The sequence below is a fragment of the Eucyclogobius newberryi genome, unplaced genomic scaffold, assembly GCF_026437365.1.
Source record: "Eucyclogobius newberryi isolate DKJ021-1_F unplaced genomic scaffold, fEucNew1.0.hap1 SCAF_11, whole genome shotgun sequence".
NCBI lineage: Eukaryota > Metazoa > Chordata > Actinopteri > Gobiiformes > Gobiidae > Eucyclogobius > Eucyclogobius newberryi.
Window position 1 is genome coordinate 21,275,422 of NW_027315735.1, and position 25,383 is coordinate 21,300,804.

Consider the following 25,383-nt stretch of genomic DNA (forward strand, 5'->3'; position numbering starts at 1 on the left):
CAAACTCATCTGCAATGACCATCAAAGGCAAACAAAGACAAAGTTGTAGTCTACCAGGTCTACGTGTATGCTTACATTTCACCCACATTCATCTAGACCGAAATGTGTTTATTACACATTGTGGTTAATTAAACTAAAGTGGGCGCTTTGCTTGGTTGTAGTCCCATTTGACGCATGAAAGTAACTGCTCTGTGTGTGCAGCAGAGTAATGGACTTTGTTTTCTGCCCACAAGCTACAATAAACCCCGCTGTGCATGCCTGGCCGGAGCCGCTCCTGTTCCGTGGCTCAGATTCCGGGGAAAGAGGCACAGCTCCTCCATGTGACTGGTGACGTCCTGCGCGAGTCTCACTCCAGAGTTTGTGAATATCTTAAGCTCAGCTCCAGGGGGATCCACGGCGGCTCCTTCACGTCCGCTTTGAGGAAGTTTCGAAGTTAGCTTTACTTTTCAGCTTTCACTTCTCGCTTTTTCTCAGACAGGAGCGTCATGTCTTCTGACCAGCAGCCGGGACAAGAGGTGGGTAAACTTAATATTCGATCCACAAACCGTTGCAACTTTGGACACATCTATGCTCCAGCAGAACTGTGCGGGTGTGTTTGAGATGAGTGTTCATACCAGACTAACGCACTGCATAGCGTTTGTCGTCTTGTCTTTTGATCGCCTATGCTCGAGTAAACTTTCATTTAGGTCTGGAATGGGGAATATACCACATGTCTGTGAGTAAAGTTGGCCTTTAATCATCTTGAGGTAATTAGATTGTCTGGGCCCCCGAGAGAGACAGGCCTATTTGATGTAGAAGACCTTGGCTTGATCTGTATGAGCTGATGGCATTAGTGTTAAAAACAATAACAAAGTACAGGGTTAAGCATCTATAAATAGTATTTGTAATGCTCACAATCATATAACACATTCCATAAAATAGGTTAGGTTGTATTTCATATTTAATTGATGTGGCAGAATCTTAGCTTTAGGTTACAAAGATGGCAATAATAATGCAATAACAAGGGTTTCTTAGCCTATATTTAGTCCTTACACCAATCAATTAAGCAACTGGACTGCATTAAACTAGTGGATGCTTGAATCACTTAAGTAGGTCTACAGTTTGTGTAGTTACAGCACCACAATTTTCCCCATGGTTCAAAAATAATTAGCATACATGTCATAATCTTTTACCACTAGGAGCCTTCTATTACACTGCATATTATGTCATGGCCTCTACATGCTTTACACTTGTGCTTTAACTAGTATTAAAAATGCACAGACACTTGGCTGTGCCTGACGGCAGGGGCAGTTGATGTTACCTCTGCGTCCTGCTCTCCTCTTCCCACCCCCTTCTAGTGACTCATGTGGGTGTTGGGCTGAAATAGTTTGGTGTAGTTTTACATTCCTTATATAGCCTCTGAGAGGCGAGGAGAAGCAAGGGCTTGCCTGTGTCACAGACGCCGTCAGGGGGTAGAATTTTGCCAACACGCTGAGAATCTTCTGCCCCAGCTCACGACAAGGTAAGCTTTGACGGGTGCATTTTGGGCAGATAGTTGGCACAATAGCACCTTGGGAGTTTGAGGGGATGGAAGTGAGATTGCTGGTTCAGAGGTCGCTAGTACAGCTGTATCTCACAGTGAGAGTTGTAACGTAGGCTTTTCAAGTTGTCTGTGATCATCATAAGAGTTAATCAGTCATCATCATAAGAGTTAATCAGTCATCATCATATACCATTTAACTGATAATATGAATATTGTCTTCTTTTCTTATTTAGTTTAACTGTTAAAAAAGCTAAATTAACCTGTTGTAGACTAGAACCAGTGTTCCCCCTGTACTAGATTTATGATGCTTCTGCCTGTGCGCAGCTTTTTTTCTTTGGACGTTTAGGTTAAAATTCCCTAAACTGGCTTACCCTTCTGATTAATGCATTACGTTTCCACAATTGTTTTTTTTTTCGTATCCTGGCAGCAGTGTTGTTTAATGCAGTGATATTTTCATACAGAGCTTTGCAGAGCTGCAATCTTATAGATGTGAAGTTTATGTAATGTTACACTAGTGATATAAACAACGATTCACAGTCAGCTTGGGAACCATCTGTCTAATAAAATACGTCTCTGTTTTTTTTCCTGAAGGGTATGAACATATACTCTGTAACTCTCAGCGGCCCAGCGCCCTGGGGCTTCAGGCTGCAGGGTGGGAAGGACTTCAGTATGCCCCTCACCGTGTCAAGGGTAAGACCAGCAACACTGCACATTATTGTTAACAATCTGCTTTATTTTACACATTCATAATATCACCTTTTAAAAGTACATTCACTTTTGGAAGGTCTTTTTGCACGTTTAAATTTCTGTTCACTGCCCTAACTTGCAGATTGGGGCCGATGGCGACTGAATGCGCTTTAACACATAGAGTCCATTTGCATTGATAATGTTTACTCATCACAGGGACATGCTGCAGTTTGTTCTGGAGAGCTGCTTCGTGTCGGGTCAATCTGGCTTTGTCAAACACTGCAGCTATTGAAAAGAGCCACGACTTCTTTCCTGGCCTTATATGTGCATTTCCCTTGCAAACGCACGCACTTACTCACACATACACGTTAGATTATTCTATTATCGCTTATGCTCACAAATATGGTGTTCCATCAAGCTCCCATTTGTTATTGGCATCATAATATTTTACCTTAAAGGCTTAGATGATCTATAAATGTTAAGCTGATTTGCATTAACCAATTTATCACATTTACTCGATGTGTGCCATTTTCAACTTAATTAGGTTTTAAATTAGTAATTATGTAGCTGTGAATGCCTTGAATTTTGCTTCTTTCCTTTAGGCCTTCGTAGCAGCTATAACATTTCTTGGCAATGACAAATTGTATTGCACATCCATACATTATTAGTGTGGTGAGTCTACAGTGTTGAAAGAAGCTATAGATTTGTGTAAAGCTGACGTAATCCCTCATTGAAGGCAGCACTTATCATCGGCCTTGTCAGTACACATCTTGTATCTTCTCCCTCGTATCCAAGACAAAAACTCTGTGTTCCCTTAAGATTCTTGTCCGGATCCTTCCTTCTTACCCATAAAAATGGCATGTCAGCTTTGTCTCAAAACCAAACAAAGAATTGTATTAGAGCTTCAGATCTATTCAAGATGAAGTATTATCAGTTTTCATTTATAATGGTCTCATTTGAAAATAATGTAACAGGCTTCTTCCTTTTGCTTTTTGTTTTTTCGCTTTTATAAGTAAAAAGATTGTTACTTACGACATAACCCACTGTTTGTTTCCCCTGGTAACACTGAGAAGCCCAGGGACTGCTTTGGATAATCGCAGTGGGTGGTCTTTGGTTCTTGACTGTCGTTGAGATAAGTATCTGTACCCAGTCGTTCAGATGGAGATTAGACAAAGAAGAAGAATTGGAGTGATGGGACAGAAAGCTTGTAAAAACGATGCAGAGGAGACAATGCTATGTCTGCACACAAGCACTGAACGATCAGACTGTGTGAGCTCAGGCCATTACTGTCCTACAATAGCTTTAGGATTCATTGTGATTCAGCTCATTTGATTCCCTTAAAATGCTGCTGTGTGTTTACCATGCTGCTTGACATTTGTTTAACATTCCTTTTCCAGAGTTACTCATTTAGAAAGATGTAGATGGCTTACAGTAAAGGCCGGAACTGCTCTTTTATGGTGCCGTAAATACAATGTTTAAGCCTTCGATGCTTTGTGCTTTGTTTCCTTCCTTCTCTGTCTGGAAGCCCATGCTTTCTCAGCATTCCTGACATTTTTGCCGCTTCCACCCGTTACTGCTAACAATCCTTGTCTTCTTGCTCTGTTTAGTAATATTTTAATTTGCTTGTAGATGAACACCCTAAAGCTGTTAAATCTTAAGCTAAGCTAACACTGCAGGATAGGGTTGCAGTGTGATTCTGAAATAACATTTTCAAAAGAACACTATGCGTAAAACTTGGTACTATTTCGGATCTAAGTGAGTGTCCATTGAAAATGTATGTGCAATTTCCTCAAACAAAGGTTTGCAAATTGAAAAACAATATATTAGCCCCTTACCCCTTGGTCTTTTTTGATCTTTATTTGGCTTAAGACTTATGGCAACTCAGACCTAGGAAGCCCAAGTTAAATGAACACTGCATTGTTCTAACAGTTGCCTGGTGACATCTTTTTCAATACCCAAAAGTAAATGTTTTGTGGTGCAGAAAGTTTAGTTAAAACACAGCTGTTGTGTTGATTCTCGTGAGATTTAAAAGCAGTAGCATCAACAGTTCTGGCGTGAGCGATTGGAAAACGGGTTAAAGACGTCCCTCGAGCACATCCCTGCTGTCTCGTTACACTTCTCTAATCTTGACTCCTCTGCACTTCTTTAATTGAGTTTCATCTTCAAAACAAACACATTATATTTGATTTAAAAAAACAGTTTTTTTTCACCTTTCTAATGTCTGAATGGCATTTAACGTTTTAGTCCACCCGTCTTAAATGTATAAATGCACTTAAAAACTTAAAGTTAGTCAGAACCATATTTGACAGCTGTTGAAATTGTCAAATTCAGATGCGATTTTCACAGCTCTCTAACTTGTATCTAACTCCAAATCTGGCGCTGTTGCAATTTCATAAACATTACAACACCTTAACCCCGGAGCCTTTTGAGCATCTGGTTTTCATTACAAAAGCACATGCCTCAAGACTGTAATGAAACTTGAAAGTTACTCACGATGGAGTCACGCTGTGAGTTTTTGTCTGTACCTCTCTGTCACACCTGTCATTAGACTAGTGTGTCACTTAATTGCCTTCCTGCTTATCACTCTGTTCATCTGTTGTTCAATTGCAACCTCTAGCAAGTACTTGTGAAGGAGTTCAATTAATAATTCACTAAATTGATTCTTTTTGCTAAGGACATCAGTTGTTTGTGTCGGGTGGTCTTTAAGGTGAGTTAGTGCTAGGCGTCGCCCTGCATTCATTACTACGTGCCACATGCTGCTTACTGCAGGTTTGGTTTTCCATTTCTCAGAGGGATATTTATGGCTTTGCATCAGCCGTGTGGTGTGCAGAGTGATGTAAGGACAGAGTGTCTCTCAAACTCCTGATAGCCACAGAAAGAATAAAAGGGAGTTGTCCAGACAGAGTCGTAGGTGCAGTGGACTGTTTAAAAAAACAGAGTGTGTTCAGAGTGAACCCGGGCCCCACTTGTCCTCAGTGTCATTGCAGGAAAACGTCTCGAAAGTTGTGCTTTGAAATTCGATAGTCTGCCGGAACAGTTCTGCAGTTGAACTAAGGCTGGGCAGTATGACAGAAAATGTATCAGCTCGCATTGAACTATTATGATTTTCGATTTCATTTGATTTAGTCATCGTAAGAAAGAATATAAATATCTTTCATATCAATTAGAAATTATGTAATTTAAAACTTGATTAAATACACAGCCCTACATTGGACTCTTTTTGCAGGACTGCTCAAAAACATGCAGCAAAATGCTACTGACAGCAAATGCCTCTGTAATGGCATCATTCTGGATGCTTTTTGCATATTGTCTGAGCTCACATTTAAGGCTTGTTGTGTTTGGTACAACCCTGCATGTTGCTTCCAGGGACATGTTTTTCACTGTTCCCCGTCGTATCGACAAACTACTGCGGCGGTGTAGAGTTTCCATCTGCCCCCCTCTAACCAAAGGTCTGAGGACAGCGAGTTTAAGGGCTGCCTTCTCAAGTGAGCAGTTGCATTCTGAACCCGAGCCAGGCGCACAGGTGTCTGCGTCCATCACTAACCTCACACTCACCAAGCCTGCTGTCTTTACGGCTTCATAAACCCCACTTTTGAGCTTAACTGTGCAGTAATTAAGGTAGAATGCTCTTATAGTGGGAAAATGATGTGTTATAGATTCAATCCAGACAGAAAACATGCACAAAGTAGCAGCTCTACTTTGAAGTTCTAACTTTTCAAAGCTCTCTGGTATTTGGCTGACGGGGGAAATTGCATCGCTTCATGAGATGTTTCCGATGTGATGCTTTGATGACACAGGAGATGTACATCTGGTTTGAACTGACATCATTTATCTGCTACAACCACAGCTAATTATGCATTACGCCTTCAGGCTAAAATGTGTGGTTGCTAATAATTACCACCAACCTAAATGAATAGGTTTTACGATCCAGTAGTGTCTTGTTAAAGGTTAGGTCGGCACTTTGCACATTGTAGTTGATCTAGTGGTTTGATGGTAGGTTATGTTCCTTTTCACAATGCGTCTGATTTGTATATTCCGCCATGCTTATTCAACAGCAGAAAATATTTCCTCCTCAACCTCATAATTGTTTCCAGAAACTGTAAGACCAAGACCATTATGAGATTTTTCTTTTAGGCTGAAAAACCTTTGAAAAACTGTGTACATTACATTTAGTCTTTTTTACAGTGTTTCTGTCCTCAGTTTACTCTGTGCCTTACCTCACTGCACACACACAAGGGTTTGAAATGTTTGGAAAAATAAGCCAAACTAATGATTGAAGCATTAAAGTCCCTTTAGCCTTTGACAAGCTAACATTTGCGGGGATCCGTGACATCTGAGAGTAATCCTAATAGCTTTTTGACTGAAATCCTGCCACCGTCTCATTTTATCTGATCCTTTACACTTTGTAGTCCAGTTATCTGCGACTTTGACACAAGTCTTGAGTTTCATTAAAGCACAGGGACAAGCTGACTAAGCCCTGACTAAACATGCTCTGGCAGTCGCTCTGTGTATTTCAGTAGCTGCAGAAGACATTCTTGACAGGAGTAACATGTCGAAGCATCACTACCTGCACCAACTGTCTCATTTCAGCCCGTTTGTAACATGACACTCATTTGTGTCTGCTGTTTACGTCATCTTTTTGTGACTAAACGACTTACCTGTCTGGATTTGGCCTTCCACTGTGACTGTAGGTAACATATGGTTTCACTTGCATCTTCCGCGAGACCAGAGTCACAGCTGCAATAAATTATGTGGCGATGACTGATGACATCATCATTCTCGGTATCAATGACAGATAATGCCTGTTCCCGACAGCACTGAGTGAAAAATCTCCATTGGCCCTTCTGACCCAGACACGCCGACTCCCAGAGTTGATTATTAAGTGCTGTTAAAAGACAGCACTGCAAAGTCAAACTGTGTGTTTTGGAAACACTTTCATACTTGATTTATAGTTATTGATCAACTTCAGTACACTTTATGTTCATAGCTTCACCTTAATCCATCGGTGAAATGTATTATCTTTATTCCCATTCACATAATTGAGCCACGGGCGATCAGGCATTCAAAAGCATGTGGAAAATGGAGCCGGGGCATCGGGTCTAAAACATTTCAGTTATTTGCTCTCCTGGGTACAAACTGCCGGTATTTGCTTTTGTATCTCCACTACAACAGATTCACTAAAATGTTCAGAATTTTCTGTCATTTTTCAAACTAATGGCAAACGCAATGTTTGTATTATTTGTATAATACTGAAAATGTTTTGTTGCACATCATAAGCCCAACTGCTTCTCTGTTTGACGTCATGTGTTTATTTAAACCCCTCTGCTTTCTCCTCTGCAGCTGACCCCGGGAGGAAAGGCAGCCCAGGCGGGTGTGGGTGTAGGCGACTGGGTGGTGTCTATCGGTGAGACCAACGCAGAGGACATGACCCACGTGGAGGCACAGAACCAGATCAGAGCAGCGTCAGACTCCCTCCTCCTCACCCTCAGCAAGTGAGTCTATCACAGGCCCATGATCAGTCAGGTCTTATCTTCAACACTCCCCACATAAATCACACGAGCAACACTGTTTCTTACCTGCTGTGACATGAGATAACCAAACGGCCTTAAAATATTCCCATTGTGACAGGTACTATGTGTCTGGGATGTTTAGATGTGATTACAATCTTTATCTCTTTACTATAAATCCTTTTTGGTTTTGAAAAATACGTTTAAAAAGTTGAGTCACTACATCGGTCTAATATCTGGACAGATCATTTTTTTCAAGGATGACTTTGGAAAAATGGCTTTATCTTTGAAGTAAGGTTGGCTGTACTGTACCTTGATACGTGTACACAATGATGATGAGGGTAAAAAGGATTAACACGTTTTCCTCAGGTCCTCCCCAGGGAACAAAGGTACTCTCAATGGAGATACCCAAGTTCTCTAGCTACATAGTTAAGTTTAAGTTCAGGAACAGATAGAAGGGTTATGGTTAGGGCAAAGGGTTAAGTTTAGGAGGAAAGTGTCAGGTTTAAGAGGCTGGAAACATGCACAAACAGTGAACAAAGGAACTTTTCTGCATGTGTAGCGCAGGTGCCTGTGTTCCATTTCAGCATGATCGGAGAACATGAGGTGTACCCTATGTTCCTCAATCTTTTATTCCCCCGTGAAAAGAATATGGAGAACAGCTAAATGTGTGCACAGTCAAATAAAGACTGTAAATATGAAGAAGACACTTACTTGATTTTCTCTTTCTTTTCTTCTTGAAAACAGAACTACTTAATTTTTTCAGCTATCCAAATGTATTACTCATATTTCTAGCATATTTCTTATTCTTTGGGATGATTTTATGAGCATGTCTCACAATTTTGAGAGGCTAGAGCGTAGTTTTGCCGTCACGCCATTGTTAACAAGAACTAGCATGCTAACAACACAACAGGGTTACGTCTTGTTTCGCGAATGATAAAAACATTTTATAATATATGGAGACCGCACACAGCGTTCTCATTTTGACCCTCCTAGGAACAGCTTTTACTATACATCTGTGCTGGGGCTGTACAGATGCTACTGTATTACATGAGAAAAACAATTGGGTACAGCTCCTTAGCAGGGTTTACACTGGAAAAATGGTCATATTATAACTTTTTGTCTTGGAGATAACCTTCCCGGCAGCAGCTCTCATACCTACCTTGATACTTCACTTACTGATAACGCAGCGCTGATTAAGTGATGTGATTAAAATGGTTCTCTCTTTTTAGCAAAGTCAGGATGCTCCCGTTCAAAGCTAATAGCATCAAACATAAACCAGGGTCGACTTGTTAGGAAGATGAGGCTTGTTGCCGTCGTGGGACCCATTTTACATTTTTCCGTCTACTTTAAAGCGGACGGATCGTGATCACAGCAGCACCCGAGCCACGTCTCACATCCAGTTCACTTTGTTGTCATTTACCAGGAGACTCTGCTGTTGACTTCCTACAAATGTGCTCCGCTCACTTAATTTGTCTCATGTCAGGACCAGGTCTTTTATACAACTTAACAGATGAAAGCTTAAATTTAAGTAGTAGACGCACATTAAGACATCCTCAAGGATATTCCTTTTTATCGTTGAAAATGTGCACGGCGTCGCTCACATTTGCCTGGCCGTGAAACCTCTCTACATCACTTTGGCTCTCGTCAATGTTAAAATAAAGAGTGCTCAGAGACTCAATACAATGCAAGCGTTGGTGTCAGATTTGACGAGATATAGATGTTGGAAGCTGATTTTATGGTGGAGGGTAAAATAACAAAGTTGGCCTGATCCGATCATGTATGTTGCTGCCTTTGTTGTGTCCCGCATACATCGTGCGCATACATCATAAACTGGATGAACTATTTCCAAATATGTCTATGTTGTTCCAAATTATAAGACAAATTCTGATGTTAATTTTATTCAATAGTGTCTTGTGGTGGCCAAACCCCTTTTTATCTATTCTCACTACACTTCATTCATAGTGAAAAGGCTCTATGCACAGGGCTTTGAGCCTTTAAGACGAGGGGAAACATACTCACTTGAAAGATGTAATAATTAAATCGTGTGACATTTCCTTTCAGTTGAGGCGAGGGGTCTAATAGTTTAGTCACAGCGCCTGACTAATGTGCTGCTGTCTCTTTAAACTGTTGACAGACACCTGTCTGAGGTGCAGCTCCAACACAAGTGGTGAGTCACGAGGTTACTTTGCTTGTCGTCAAAGTGCTGGTCAGGTATGCTAGACCTTGCCTCTGTTTTAAAGGAACTTTTTCATGTGTTTGTTGGGCTTTCACTGTACTTTTCTTTGGATTTCTTGTTTGAGTTCAGCTATTGTTAATATTGTAAATCTCTAGATATTGTATATTGTCCTTTCGTTCTTTGTTTCTTTATGTTTTGACCGTGACTCCATCTTAAACCCTTATTGACGTTTGTACATTTTCTCATAATCATAGTCAAGCTTTTGTGAAACGTTAATGAGAGCAGTTTCTCCATTGTCCCCTTGGCCTCATGTTTTACGTCAACAATGAAAGAAAGCTGCCCTTAGTGAATCTTTCATTACTAATTATTCTCTTCTGTCTTATTGGTGTAGAAGTTCATCCAGAGTAGGGGTCAGACATAACCAGGAGATTGTCAGCTTCAGGGGATCATGTTACAAATACTGTAACAGTGTTTCAGAACTGGCCTGGAGGCTTGTGGTTGGAGATTGTGTTTTCAGTATCAAGGGACTTTTTGTGGAGAAAGACTTGATTTTTATCTTATATCGGCATGAAGGCCCAGCATGCATCAGCAGTAAGTGACCCTTGAAATGAGCCAGGAAATGATCTCATTGTGAGTATATTTGGTTTCGGCGCAAACCAAAAATCTTTTCCCGTGATAGTGACTTAATCATGTCAGAATCTTGTTTTTTTATTCCGTCCAACAATAACCGGCCCGGGGAACAGCTGTCAGACCGGTTCCTCTCCATTTCTTGATTAAGTGAGGCTCATTACTTGTAGGTGAACAGTAAGACAGCCGGCAGAGCGTACACAAATGTCATTGTGATTGGCTGTGACAGAGGTGTGACATGCAGCGGCTCGTCAAGTCTGCTGTTGTCATCTCATCATCAGCGCTCTGTCAGTATCGGAGCATGCAACGACCACCTACTCATTTCTCACTGTCACGGAAAGTGTCTGTAGACCAGTGGAAACAATGTCAATAGTGATAGTCCTCATGGTTCAGTAATAACAACACGTAAAAGAAGAAACATTTCCCTATTTTTCTGCACCGTCCCTATTAAGTTTGATTTAACACTGGGACAGAATTTGAAAACAGGTACTTTTGTCTTTGAGGTTGACACAAATAACAAGCACATGCAGCGTCTGGGCAAACTGTCATGCATTTGTGAGATTATAGTAGGCCTGCACATATTTGAGTATACTCTTTGACACAACGTAATTTAACGTAACGCCTTAACGTAATAGTCAAACTCTGTCAAATAAAAAAATGTACTAACAAAATCCCAACAAAATCAAGGCTGAAAAAGAATGAAAAATGAAAGTCATGAATAAAATCTGCCTTTTAAAACATTTCTGTGTGATGGAGGACTGTTATTGTGATATCTTTCGTTTGTTGTGGTATTCTGCAGCCCTGGATTATAGACATAAACTAAAGCTAAACTTACATAAACTATTTGGTTTTTGAAATTCCTAGGTATGATCAGAAAATGATTTCGTTATTTCATGTTCGTTTGTGCACAATACATAAATGGAGAAGGAAAACAGACTTTTCTCTGCTTTATCACTGAACATCAAAAACCGGAGCGCATACGGACAGATAAATCAAAAGACTCCTGTACACCTGCAACAATATGTAATGCTCTTTTAAAGCAGAATTTCTTATAACACTCTTTTTGTATTTCTTTTTCCGCAGAGCGTTCAAAGCTGCTGGAGACCACAAGGTAAGGCCTTTGTTGTTTAAAACATTGATCTAAAATCAGTTTGAATTCCTGGCATGGATCGCTGCTCGACTGCCCAGTGACACAGAATCTACTGGGAGACACTTTTTTACTTGTAATTGGCCTCACCAGTGTTTCATGTCACTTTGTAGTAAGAACCACCTCTGCTAACCCCCACATGCTATCACACTGTGTCCCCGCACTGTGAATTAGTACAGCACCACTGAATCACTAAATTAGTTGCCAGATGGATTGGCAAAATGTGTTGGAATTCACAGCTTACTTTGATATGCTTTGCACAATCCTCAATGGCTGCCATGATGTTTTATCAATGGTAAAGAAACAAACAACAAATTGATTGAGTTAGATGGATGAAAAACAGCATTGATAGCATACACAAGCATAAATTAGCACACTAGGCATGATATATCGGTCCAATATTGAAAATCTAGCCGATATTTGGCACTGACTTGTTTCACTGTGTGTTTCATTCCTAGTTCGTCTCCTCAGTGCATCAGAGTTGACTTTTTGAACAGGCTAATGAGTAAAAACTTCAATAGGAGTCCAGTTAGGCTAAACATAGCTGTATGATTATGCAATCATGCCAGAAATAGTTTTATATCCCAGATAAATACATCTTGTTATTAGCCTCGGCCACAACGGATGGTCCGATATAGATCTTTTGACCTATATCGGACCATCTCTAAGATACACAAATCTGTTTAGAAATGAACAAAATACTGGTTTTAAAGATGCACTATAGAATATGTAACTTTTCTGATTGAGGGGCCTCCACCTGATTGTCTCCATGGAGATGTTACTGGTTTGTCCACAATTTTCCGCGATATGGCATTAAACATATATCTATCTCCATTGAGAGAAGCAAATTATGACAAAGAAAGTTACTGGTCAGATCTTTGGAGAGGCGACTCAACTCATAGTGAGAATGCATGTTTTGTAATCGAGAAAGATAATACAGTATCATTCCGTACTGTGGAACATTCCAGGCAAAGCATTTACATCACCATGGAGATAAACAGGTGGCGGAACCCCCCTGGAAAAGTTACATAATGTACCAACTCTAAAACACTGTCATTAGAATTTTAAAAGTGAATTTTAGAAAATCAAAAAATATAGGAGTTCATGACTGTAAATTTGCCAACCAAAGCTTGCCAGTCGAATAAGCAATTTTTCAGTTTCAGAGTATTTCCCGCTTAGTGCCAGTAGCAGATAACTTTAGACTTGAGTCTTTGGACGGCTGCCAAAGTAAATAAAACGGCTGTGCTCCAACTTCTTAAGCACTTTCTTTGCGTAGGATTCAGCCCTGGCACACAGCAATGACTGCGTGTACACTGACAGGCCACATTATAAGATTTGCCTGTTTTTTGTAGATCTAAAATGAATTCAATTTAGTTGTATCATGTGGTTACTATTTTCTATTCAATTCTGACATATCACTGGGTTGTTCTCAAAGACACTGAATCGCTATCATCGGATTGTTTATATTCAGAAGTGTGATCTGCGATTGTAATCTTCAGATCGTCGCTCTAAAACTAAGCCGTGGGATTGTGCAACAGCGAATGCAAATGTGTGCCATGTGTGAAGTGCATGTCGTGTGTTGTGCGCTGCATTGTCCCTCTCTCTCACTCCTCAACAGGACTCGCTCACTTCAGCCTCTGCCCAGCCAAAGTACTCGTTCGCCCCCAGCACAGCCATTAACAAGATGGCACGACCGTTTGCAGCAGGTGGTGCTAGTGCCAGCTCAGGACCTGGCGTTAAACCTGTGGCATACTCGCCCAAACTAAGCGCCCCGCGTTCACACGGCACTGGCAGAGTTCAGGAGTCGCAGAACGGGTAGGTCCCAAACATAAACCCTCTGTCTGCCATGGAAAGTTAGCTGTTCTTGATCTTATTTTATACGACTATTTCTTCAATATCATTTAATTAAACACATTCAAGTTTGTTTCATAACCAGTCCTTTTTTGTCTTACTGAATATCTCCTATTCCAAAGATTGTTTTTACTTTTTGTAATGTATTTTGCAGTTTCAATGTACTATCCAAAGCCACTTTATTTATATGTCACATTTCAGTTTTCAAAGTGCTGCACAGATGCAAAACAAAAAAATAGCAAAATGAATTCAAATCGGTGAAATTGTAAAAGTGCACACAGTATATGTAGAATAGCAAACAGCAAATTAAATAAAAGTATCACAAAGTTTTGGTCCTGCATCTTTAGACAAAAATTAACACTCAAATACCTTGAGGTCAAATTGTTACTATACATTAACTACTACACAACTATATACGTATAAGATAAGATATTCCTTTAGTGTCCCACATGGGGAAATTTTATTGGTGCAACGCAGGTAGATACAGAGGTAGATCCAGAAGAACAGATCACTTATAGGAAGTCTACATATGTCAACCGAGTTCAGTTTTGCTCAGTTTCCTGTGTCTAATGTAATTCAAACCCAGAGCAAAATTATTAAACTAAATCATGTATTTAAATGACTTTGACCCGTTTCTTCTCCATCGTTCACGTCTTCTCAATTCATTAATAACACCGTTTTTTGAAACAAACAAACAAACAAACAAAAAGTTATAATCTGTCTTTTTTGCAATCCTCCATTTTATGTATTGTTTGCTACATAAACAATGGATGAAAGTGATATTCCCTCTGAGTAAAATAAAACTGTTTACTACCAGTATTTAGAAAGAGGACAAAGCACATCAGTTGAATGAAGTGCTTTGTGTAAATGGGCAATCCTCCGAGGTTCGTCTGGTCTGGTTTATAATTTGGGTCATGTTAGAGGGGTGAGCTGCCGCTGGTAATGTTTCTGTATTTAGCCCCGCTCATAAATTCTGCTCAGTTCCCACACAGCTTTTACTGGCCCTGCGTTGGATTATTTAAGGACCTTGTCTTTACAGAGGTCTCACTCTGCAGAATATCTTCAGCAGATGCCAGAGGCCAAGCAATTTTCACCACTTCTGTAAAAAAAAGCCTGTAATTACAACTGTCGGCTCCGTTTTGTCATTGCTCGGTGTCCTTGCCATAAACATTCAAATTAAAAGGTTTGTTTGATTTGACAAAGCATACTTGAAATCTGAAATGACAAGAGGATGTGAGTAGAAGATAAATAGTTTGGGCCCTTGCATAACGAGTCGTGCAGCAGGGTCACTGTGGCAATAATTTGGGCCGAGAGAAACAATGGCGCCTTTCTCTCATTGTGTCTGCTCTGAAAAGCATGTTTGTTTGCACACTGCTGCATGGTTTTTGCGTCTGCTCCTGTGTGCAATATTTAACATGTTTAGGCCTGTTCTTGCTCTCCCATTTCTCTCATCTTCCCCGTCTTTTTACTTTTACAGATGGAAGCTCATGACAAGTTAGTATTGCACCTTAACAAAATCAAAACACACACATGCATTTTGTCTTCAGATCATATTAAAAACACTCACCTAATTTGTCATCCCTGCTCTAAAGACGGTGGGTTCTTTACTATTTGACTGGACTCTTTGGGGATATACATTTTCACAAAATACTGCCATCTGGTGTTCATAAATAATATATGACTTCCTATTTAAATGGGGCTGCATTTTACAATTCTTTCCATTATATATATATATATTTCTTATAAACGTTCTACTTTGCCAGCTTGACATAAGTTTTCTTTTTTTTGTTCTTCAGAGTTGAACCCGCTTACTATGACGATATTTACCATGTATCCAAGTAAGATAATGCATTGGGGCCTGTTGGAGTTTTGTTTGGTTGGTGTTTTGAGTTGTGTTGCTTGTTCAAAAAATTGTGTGATGTGTTTTGTATTCTAGGGCTTGCAGTTAATCATGTCCGTAAGCGTTTTACAGATTCTTACTGTTTAGTCGGTGTTTCAAGCAAATCCATTTGACAGACCGTATCCTGGCAATACTAATGCATGCCAAATATATGATCTTTAATGAGCTATTGTCCATTTACAGTCTATAGTGTGCCCCTGAGAAATCCCCCTAATGGCTATCCATTACCTGGCTCTATGCGTGACCGTGATACTAAGCACCTTGCAGCACGATATCTCAGCGATGTCCTCTGTCTTCAAGGTCGTCCGTGTAGCTTTGGCCTTTTCTGCTTGTTGTGAGTGGCTTGTCCCAGCATGAGGGGGGTTTTAGTGCCTTAATTCAAGCCTGCCATGTGGTGTGCAGGCACGGGCTCAGAGCGGAGAACGTGCCTTGCTTCATCCCAAACGACCGTAGCAAGAAGAGGCTGATCGAGGACACCGAGGACTGGCAGCCACGCACCGGCACCACCCAGTCCCGCTCCTTCCGAATCCTGGCCCAGCTAACAGGCACCGACTACAGTAAGTCAGTACAGGCAGAGGAGGCAGAGAGCTCGCGGGAACAGGGCAGGGTGAGCTGTCAGGGAACAGTTGATTCGATGTGATCATAGCGGCGTTATGAGTGACAGCAAACTGACGGACGCAGCTAAGACATATAACAGGCGTGTCATAGCAGAGATGGACTCAGATATCAGCGCGCCTCTGTCTTCAGTGCCAGAGACGGCCTGACAAATTGACCGTAGTGGTACATTTGAATGAGCTGTCTTGAAAAGTGAAGCGCCCTCATGTTTTCTGTCTTCTGGTGCTCTCAGTGCAAGACCCCGATGATGAGACCATGAAGAGGTCCAGGTAAACATTGTCAGCCCAGATGCGCATGTTGGAATATTGTTGTGCAAACGCCATCTGATGGTTGAGTTTGACATTAAATTAGTTTGTGTTTGCATGGTTGTGAAGTAGAATATGTTGATCGTGAATGGCGTAGTTGCATATATAATTTCACTGTTTACATTTGAGTAGAGTTGGACAATATTATAAAAATAATATGGATTATTTAAAAATCTTGATAACAATATTTACATAACGCACCAGGGATGTTCTTAGAAAATATGACAAATTTCTTACTATTATTATTTAGTTTTTATGTTGCACCTAATCACCAAAGCACATTCCCAGTTAATGACATTAAAGCTTTTTTGATTTTGTTTCTGATTAGCCCACGAAAGGGCAGAAATATCACTTTGCTCTCATTTGATTACACTACTACACGTTCGTTTCATTTTTACTCAGCTTGCTATTTTTTAATTATTTTAATTACAGACAATAAACTTGATATTTTAATTTGGCATGTACTTTTTGTTTATACTTTCTGCGTCACATTTGAGTGACATTGAGCTGTTGACTGGTTGAACACTGTTGCACATACAGACTTGTCTATTTTGTGAGCATGAGCGCTCATTTTGTTTACTGTTATTTATTCATCAGAGCTGTTTAACAAAATTGTCTTTGTCATGGTGTTTTTCGAGCCTTGTGTTACGTGTTCGCATGTTAATCATAGTTGCCAATTACTCAAAACAAATCTTAACTTTCTACTCTCTGCTTTCTTTACTTTGCTTCTCTTCAAATCTGCCTCACTATCAGGGAAAAGTTCCTCTCTGAGATCCAGAGTCCCCGCTATGCCCGTTTGAGGGACTGGCACCACGACAGGTCCGCCCGTGCCCTCAATATTAAATCCTGAGCGGCACAGACTGGACGTCCCGGGATGCCATGCCCAGTCTCGAACCGCCACCAACAGTGACAACATAAACCTCTTTGTGACTTAAGACGACTAAGATAGACGAGCGTCCAATGGGAGTTAATGCATTCACCTTTTTCAGATTCGGGTGAAAAAATAAGAAAAGTAGACAGCCTAGATACGCCCAGAGTGGACCCTTGCATACTGAGCCTTAAAAGTAAGATCTCCCTGATGCTGGCCGGCGCTGTGGGCAGCTGCTTGGCCTTGTGTTCCATCTCAAAGCTGGAGTTAATGAGTGGGCAGGTGGGAGGGGGGGTCTGTGTTTGTTGTTCCTCTAAAGTTTTCTCTCTCCTTTGATCCTCCGTCTCCGCCATTTCCATTTATCGAGTCCTTCATCCTCTAGACATTTCATTTGTGATCCTCTCATCTCATAGGCCTCTCCAAATCATTACCAAAAACGAGGAAGACAAACCTGTACTTGTGTTTTTTCTGCTGTCATCAAAAATATATATAAACATCTAAAAAAAGGATTTCCTGTTTTTCTTGTCTTTTTTCCCCCGCTTCGCTTTAAAGTGTTTTGCTCCTGGCTATATACTTCTATATTTCTCCTTTTTTCAACTTTATTGGTTTATCCCAGCCCTTTCTCCTTGATCTTATGTTTTTACGAGGTAGAAGTCATAGGATTTTACATGGCTTTTATTACTAAGACAATGCTTATTTTAATAATTGTGTGTATAAGATAAGTTAAGCCTTTATTTGTCCCGCAATAGGGAAATTTCAGTGTTGCAACACAGAGTAGGTATAGGAGTATAATAATAAAAAACAGATACAACGTGTGTAGTGTATATTATGCATCTGTATCTGTAAGCATATTGTTAGTTTGAAGAGCTTAGTTGTTTTATGTTTATGATCATATACAAAGGAAAATGTCTCTGGTTGTTTAACCAATTTGTGTTTTAGCTTGTTTTTTGACCAAGAGGAGACAATTAGCTGACTTCATACTCTTCCCTTATAATAAGAAACGGAGATTTATTTATTTAATTATTATTAAAGGTGCCAAATTTAATGTTAACAACCAGTTGGATAGCGAAGGCGTACATTGTTATACATAATATACCAGATGCTGCTTTTCAATTATTTATCAATGTGAAAGCTGTTTTGGTAATAATTAAAAGTTTCAAGGACAAGTAAAAGAAGCTTTCTACCTCATTAACAAAGTAGAGCAGATAGCCATAATGGCAAGGTACCATATTCCAAAAGTAGCCCAAATCCTGTGACACGTTGTCAGGTGCCACAGTCACATATTTGCAGAACTGCATCAGTTTTTCCCCTGCGCTGTTGAAGGTGACACATGTCAGCGGCTTCTTGCACCAGCTCACATCAAAAGGCGCTTCCCCTCCTTTGCCTCCGCGCCTCCCTGCTGCTCTGTTCAAGGCATCCCACCGGAGAGGAAGAGCCAAAAAAAGGATACAATCACAGGTGTAAAGACTGAATGGGAAATGTCAAGCTAATGTTCCTTGAGGCGCAGCGTGTCCAAGAACCAGACAAAGGAAGTGTGTGGGGATTTGGGGAATGGTCTTCAGCATAACGAGAGAAGGTGGTTTATAATGCATGCAAGTGTGCATAAACAGACCTGGTTTAGCACATTGTGGCAATTAGAAAAGGAAAAGGCAATTTGGTTGAAGAGAAATCAAACACTTTTTTCAAAGCGCTAGTAAAAGATGACAAATGTAGAGTTAGATAAGTTTTGTGATTCATTTAATCAAGTGCGTTTGTCATTCAAAAGCCTTTTTTTTTCCTCTTCCCCAAAATAAACAGAATTTGAATAATCTTAAAGCTGCCATGCTGTCTAAGGTTATATTTTGTAAATGAATATACTTCAGTTATAAAATAAATTAAAATTGACATTCACTGTCAGTTTAACTAAAACTATTCATATATTCACATTTCTTCTAATAAGTAGGGCTGATGATAGTTCACCCGAGGCTGCTGCTGTAGAACACAGGATCTTATCAAAGGTGTGAATAAGGAATGTGAAATGTGATATCATTTTTATTTTGACTGAAGCGGCACAGATTCTGGTGAGGTCTGAGGGCACATTGAGGGGCACCGTTCACCATGTTGTTCTGCAGGTTGTTAGGTGAACTCCCAAAAGCCATTGAGTCAAAAGGTCAACAGGTAAGTCTGTTTTATTGTACCATTTCACTGACCTGGAGACCTTATATCGTTTTTGTGCATTCTGTATGGTTGTAGTTGCTTTTTCATACGTGTCTTGGCCTTTTATTAAGCTGTTCTCGTCTTTGCCACTAGCACTAAGTCTCTTTGTTTTTGCAATGGGATTCTTGGCTCTACATTTGTAGTCTTGCCCTAAATAGGTCCCAGTTGTAAACACTTTTGTAAATGACTCAATTCACGTATAGCCTTGGCAAATAAACCACTGTACTACTAGAATAGGGCTGTACAAGGATGATGCGTTGTCCTTATTGAATTGAGATGTTGTTTCATCATCTACAACAGTTCTTGTAGCTGGTACAGCACATTCTATTGTGGACTATAGTTTTCTTAAGACAAAACTTTCTCTCATCTAACTGTCTAGATTCAAAAACACTTTTTCACGGTTTAAAGATTTTCTGAGTATTGTCATGTTTTATGCAGATCACACGCCTTTTAAAAAAGAGGAAGAAGAACTATGGATTTCAATCACACTTCAAGAATAATGTCTCTTGTCTGACTGCCACAGCCAAGCATTTCAACAAGTTTCCCCATCTAGAAGTTTCTGAGCAATGTCAATCAAATCAGTGTGTGTGCGAGCTCCTGTTGCTCTCATTACCAGCCTGTTTTCAGCTCACCTCATTGTGCCAATTGGTCAGAAGTGATTATATGAGCGACATACATTGCTGTGTGTTATAGCCATGGTTACGGAGAGCCTTCTACGCCTGTACCTTTTCTAATTAGTCATTTTCTCCCCACAGCCTCGAGCCAATTCCCTCACCTGCCAAGGCCCAGGCAGCAAATAAACCAGATGGTGAGTCTGTTTCCTGCAGTGGTGTAAAATAGTCCCCCAGTAGAACCCAGCGCTGAACCAGTAGAGGTTGTGCTAATAGATTCTGATTAAGTGTCAATACACGGGCCTCTCAGGCAGCTATGCGACTCACAACACTGTCACCGCCAACATCTGGAGAGATTGGATATTAACTAAAACCTGTCTCTTCCGTCAGATTATTCAAAGTCAGAGCCAGGTTTATCAAGGTAACACTTGTTTTTCTCATCTAAGGTTCCAAGACAGCAGCTGCAGCAGCGGGCAGCGCAGCCCCCTCCTCTCGCCCACCGTGGGTCACTGATCCTAAATTCGCCGACCGCTTCCACCCGGACAAAACCAGCACAGTGGTGACACAGCACCAGCAGCCTGTCCAGCCCACACCAATGGAGAGCCGCAGCTCCATCGTACAGGCAGCGCAGCCGGCACCCCAGGACACTGGCAGGACCCCCGTTTGTGGAGCCTGCAACAAAATTATCAGGTGAAATAGGCATTTAAAGATCAACAATCTAACTGTGGAGTTCAGAGGAAAAGGATTGATACGCTGAAGATGGCCAGTTTATGAGAATGAACCATGTGGAAATATAACATGGCTCATTATTGACAGGTTTTAACATGAGTCAAATTTTAGTGTTATGATTACTTTGTGAAGAAACATCACCGTTTAACTATTATTGACAATTGTTGGCTCTTTTGTTGTGACTGGACTTTGGGCCTTAGGTGGTGTACACCCTGGACAGAGACATAGACATAAAGACAACTATTCACTCACATTCAGTCACTAGGAACAGTTTACAGGTGCTAATTACCTAATACATGCATGTGTTTGGTGGAAGCAAGAGAACCTAGAGAGAACCTAGAGAGAACCTAGAGGGAACCTAGAGAGAACCTAGAGAGAACCCACAGTAACACGGGGAGCACATGCAGACTCTGCCACCATGCTCCCTGTTTGAGTGTCACAATTATTTTTTAATTCATTATATTGTGACCTGACTAATCATAATCATCTATTAACCGAATAATCTTGACATCCCTAAACATGAGCATAGGAATAAAAGATGCTGGAGGCTCACAGGAACACCAAAGAGGACACAGTCAATAAGAAAACAAGATATTTGTTTTTAGAAAAAAAAAATATGAAAATAAAGATACATACTGAATGGTGATAATGGTGATATCTTCATGAATATATTCTGGTTCTGGATTGGCCTCACGATAATTAATCTATCGGCTTATTGTTCAATAAACAAAAGAAAATGTTTAATATTTGGGATTCACTATTGTTGGTACTTTTTCTTTGCACTAGTGGGAGATGGTCTGTTATTTTTGTTAAGATTTCACCCGTAGAAATAAGTTTTGAACAATATTGTACATTTCGAATAGTTTGGGAATAATCCTGCTTTAGGGTTATTGTGCCCGTGGTATAAATTAGTTTCTATGTTAACGTTTATCGTCTATATTTTCTTCAGTACTATAGCACACCTCAAAAATAGTAATTCTGGAGACATTGTTTTGGGTCCTTTAAATCTGGCAATATGCTGGCCTTTATATACCCTTTCTTATCACTAAACGTGCCCTGCAAACACACTAAAGTTTAGCCGCATCAAAATAGAGCGGTATCTTTCAGTCGCACATGTCCCTTCGCCGGCCTCTTGTTCTAAGCTCCTTCTGCGCCCGTCTGTTTTTTTTAGGGGTCGTTACCTGGTTGCCCTGGGGCGTTCGTGGCACCCCGAGGAGTTCACCTGCGCGCAGTGTAAAACAACGCTGGATGAAGGGGGTTTCTTTGAAGAGCGGGGGGCTGTTTACTGCACCAAATGCCATGACAACAGATACGCTCCGAACTGCGCCAAGTGCAAAAAGACGATCACAGGGGTAAAGATCCAGCTGGCTTTGGTCAAAAACGTTTCTGATGATGAAATGTTTAAATGTTTTCTGTGTTTTTTGTTTAGGAAATCATGCATGCTCTGAAGATGACTTACCATGTCCAGTGTTTTAATTGTGCTGCCTGTAAGAGTCCCATTAGAAACCAGGCCTTTTACATGGAGGAGGGAGAGCCGTACTGCGAGAAAGGTGAGGACATTTCAATTGAGCATGTTCAGGTTCTTATCATGTGCTATTCAAACATACAAACTTAACTGAACACCTAGAACTTGGCTTTGAACTCCTCTAGTCACAAAACAACTAATATTATTCCAAACAAAATGCAAATGGTTCAGCAAAATAAAATATCGCATGGGAAAAAAAAGTAAAAGCATGACCCAAATCTGCAGTGAGCTGAATTAATGTAATTTCTAGCTGAGAATATCTGTACGCAGAGGGCCTCCTGCTAAGTTTACTCACAGATAAGCCTTCCACACATCACAAGTCTGCAGAGCTCTGTGTACGAGGAAAGAGAAGAACCTTTTCACTCCCAAAGACCAACATGCTAAATATTCTATTGACACCGAAAGAGGCAAATAAATGATCATTATTGCAATATTCCACACAGTTATCCCATGCTGGATGTTTTCTCATTTGCTGCAGCTTTGGTGAGTCATTTTGGATGGCCGATATATCAGTTCCAATATTATTATAGTATAGTTCCCTCCAGATATCGGTATCGACCCAATATTAAAAAGTATAATTCTCAGTTTGTCTTCAGTGCATCAGGCTTTTCTTTTTGAGCAATTCGACTAGAAATGCCTCTGTATGTGTCAAGAGCATGCAACTAATTATGTTATAGGTTATATATAAAGATAAATACTGTGTTATAATTTTTGCAAAAGTTAAAATATTGATTTTGGCAAAAATTGGTTATCGCCCAGGTCTGCAAGGCTAATATCAGATATCAATATCAACTCAAACACAATTGTATTGGTTCATCTCTAACTTAAATATGCAGTACTCTTTCCCTGTGTGGGCGGACACAGTTTCCTCTCTCCGCAGTCAATCACCAAGTGTTATGTTCTCATCTTTGTAATCTATTTAACCACGGGTTACCCCATACACCCTCTATTGGCTTTATGAATGGGGTGCGGGGATGGCATTATGCAGTAAATGATTTAGCGCTGGCTCGGTGCCTCTCCCTCACTTCGCAGCTACATCACGAGCCCCAACCACAACCTGAGCACTCTCTTTTGAATAATGCTGTTAGAGCTGATAAACATTCTGCCGCCTCAGCATCTTTGGGGGGATTGTGGCTCCGGCGCACACTTGTACTCTGGAGAAGCGCCGGTATTAGGACGTGACACTTTACCCCAAGTCGCTGCGATGAAAGAGAGCAGCAAATCCAGTTAAGTATCTGGAGCAATTCCCCCCTCATTCTAATCCCCGGTGCTGCTGCCGCTGAGGAGAGCCTCGGATGTGTAGTGCACGGTTTACATGAGGAACGCAGAAACATCAAGAGCCCTTTAAGGAGAAGGACGACGCACAACTGTTTATCTGGATCTTATTCATCGATCATCTCGACATATCAACATTTCATATAACTATTGATTACTGCATAAAGACCGAAGTCAGTGCCAATGTTAATAAAGTGAATAAACATGACATAGACGTGTTCCTGTGGTCAGGGGTGACTTTGGGCTTAGACACATGGATCATTCACTCTCACATTCGTTCACTAGGGGCAATTTAGAGTTGCCAATTTTACCTAACACATGCATGTGTTTGGGAGGAAGCTGTAGAAGCCGGAGAGAACCCACGGTAACTCTGGGAGGACATGCAGACTCCTCCAGAGAGACCATATGATGTTCTCACCCAGGAATCAGACCCATAATCTCGCGAGAGCGCTGACCACTCTGCCATTGTGCACCCCCCAAAAAAGCTCAGCAGTGAGGTGAAAACCATGTGACTTCATCATGATTTGCAGCTTTCGACAAAGGGTGGCCGCTTTGAGGAATCTAGATTTAATATATAAAACATTTAGTTGTTTTTCCTTTTCCTTTGCTACTTAATTTCACATCTTGCTGTATATATTTGATGTATTCTATGTAACTACAATGTAGAAAGTAATAAACATAAAGACAAACACATGGAAGTAGAAGGTGTATCCAAATTTCACTGGCAGTGTATATCAATTAAAGAACATTTTTGTTTTTTTGCTAATTTTAATCATGTTTGTCCAAGTGAATCCAAAGCAGTCTGTCAAACAGTAAATGTAATAGTAGAGTTGAATAAAACTTTAGAGTTGACCTTATTATGACAGTGTTTTATGTTTTGCTCAGAGCTTCCCGTCACATTTGTCTCCATCTTTCTTTCAGACTATGAGAAGATGTTTGGCACCAAATGCCACGGCTGTGACTTTAAGATTGATGCAGGAGACCGCTTCCTCGAGGCCTTGGGCTACAGCTGGCACGATACCTGCTTTGTGTGCGCTGTAAGTCATTTTGATTGAAACGTCTCTTTGTGGGACCACCTCTTTTCCCCACTCAATAGCTCCATCTTGCTATCACCTTTAGCCTTTTGATACTGTATGCTTTGTGTCATTTTCTAAGGCAAAAGCGTTGGGGTAAATATTATAGGTTTGAGAGGCTATGAGGGGCACATTCACAGTGGCAGTGTAATGGTCTGTTAGAAGCTCTTAGCCCATTTCCTCATCATTCACTCTCTCCATCTGCCTCCTTTCATCTCCAAAGCTCTGCCAAATCAACCTGGAGGGGAAGACGTTCTACTCAAAGAAGGATAAGCCGCTGTGCAAAGGCCATGCTTTTGCTCCCGTGTGAGACCACCATCTGCAGAGAGCGCCATCCACTCTGAGTTCCCTCCGAGTTCACTCCGTCAAATGCATCTTTTTGTACGTATACAAACCAATCAGCCGCGACATTATGACCACCAACAAGCTCAATGGAAAACACGGATTATGTCTTCACCGTGGCTCTGTTTGTGGTCGGTTATACTGTGCATTTTGGCCTCAAGTAAACATATTTCAGTCTGTATTACAAATGGTTCCAGTGCTAGACTTCTATCCTCTTTGCAGTATAAGTATAACAACAGTTGGCTCGGAAATGTTACTGGAAAACCTTCTCCTGTTGAAAACATTTTAAAATCTTTGTCTTGTGATGGCTTTACAAATGGTTCAGCTCAGTCTGCTATGTCCTTTTTATGTCGCAGTCTCAAGCTACTCAAGAAAAGGACTCAAAGCTCAGCACTTTTGAGATGGAGTTAAGGTCAGAACGCAG

At 40.7% G+C, this 25,383-nt stretch overlaps 1 protein-coding gene across 4 annotated transcripts; it reads left to right on the top strand.

Annotated features, from left to right (window-relative positions):
* The first annotated feature begins 295 nt into the window (after nucleotides 1-295).
* On the top strand, nucleotides 296-25,054 carry pdlim7 (PDZ and LIM domain 7). Of its 4 annotated transcripts, none has more exons than XM_072437806.1 (11): nucleotides 296-515; nucleotides 2,114-2,212; nucleotides 7,550-7,701; nucleotides 11,606-11,633; nucleotides 13,288-13,484; nucleotides 20,160-20,212; nucleotides 20,462-20,705; nucleotides 21,916-22,096; nucleotides 22,174-22,294; nucleotides 24,466-24,581; nucleotides 24,841-25,053. In XM_072437806.1, the coding sequence occupies exons 1-11, from the start codon at nucleotides 486-488 to the stop codon at nucleotides 24,925-24,927; spliced, it is 1,308 nt and encodes a 435-aa protein (XP_072293907.1). In that variant the 5' UTR covers nucleotides 296-485; the 3' UTR covers nucleotides 24,928-25,053. The 4 variants fall into 4 exon arrangements, with proteins under 4 accessions (XP_072293907.1, XP_072293909.1, XP_072293910.1 ...); XM_072437807.1 differs by lacking the exon at nucleotides 296-515 and adding an exon at nucleotides 1,393-1,501 and having other exon boundaries at nucleotides 24,841-25,054; XM_072437808.1 differs by lacking the exon at nucleotides 13,288-13,484 and having other exon boundaries at nucleotides 20,143-20,212.
* Nucleotides 25,055-25,383: the final 329 nt, after the last annotated feature.

What these genes read in the sequence shown, in the direction of transcription:
- pdlim7 (XM_072437806.1), top strand. Translation starts at nt 486, where the DNA reads ATGTCTTCTGACCAGCAGCCGGGACAAGAG. An exon ending in TGCCCCTCACCGTGTCAAGG is followed by an intron (nt 2,213 to 7,549) that starts GTAAGACCAGCA and finishes TCTCCTCTGCAG; the next exon opens with CTGACCCCGGGAGGAAAGGC. An exon ending in GCCTGCAACAAAATTATCAG is followed by an intron (nt 20,706 to 21,915) that starts GTGAAATAGGCA and finishes TGTTTTTTTTAG; the next exon opens with GGGTCGTTACCTGGTTGCCC.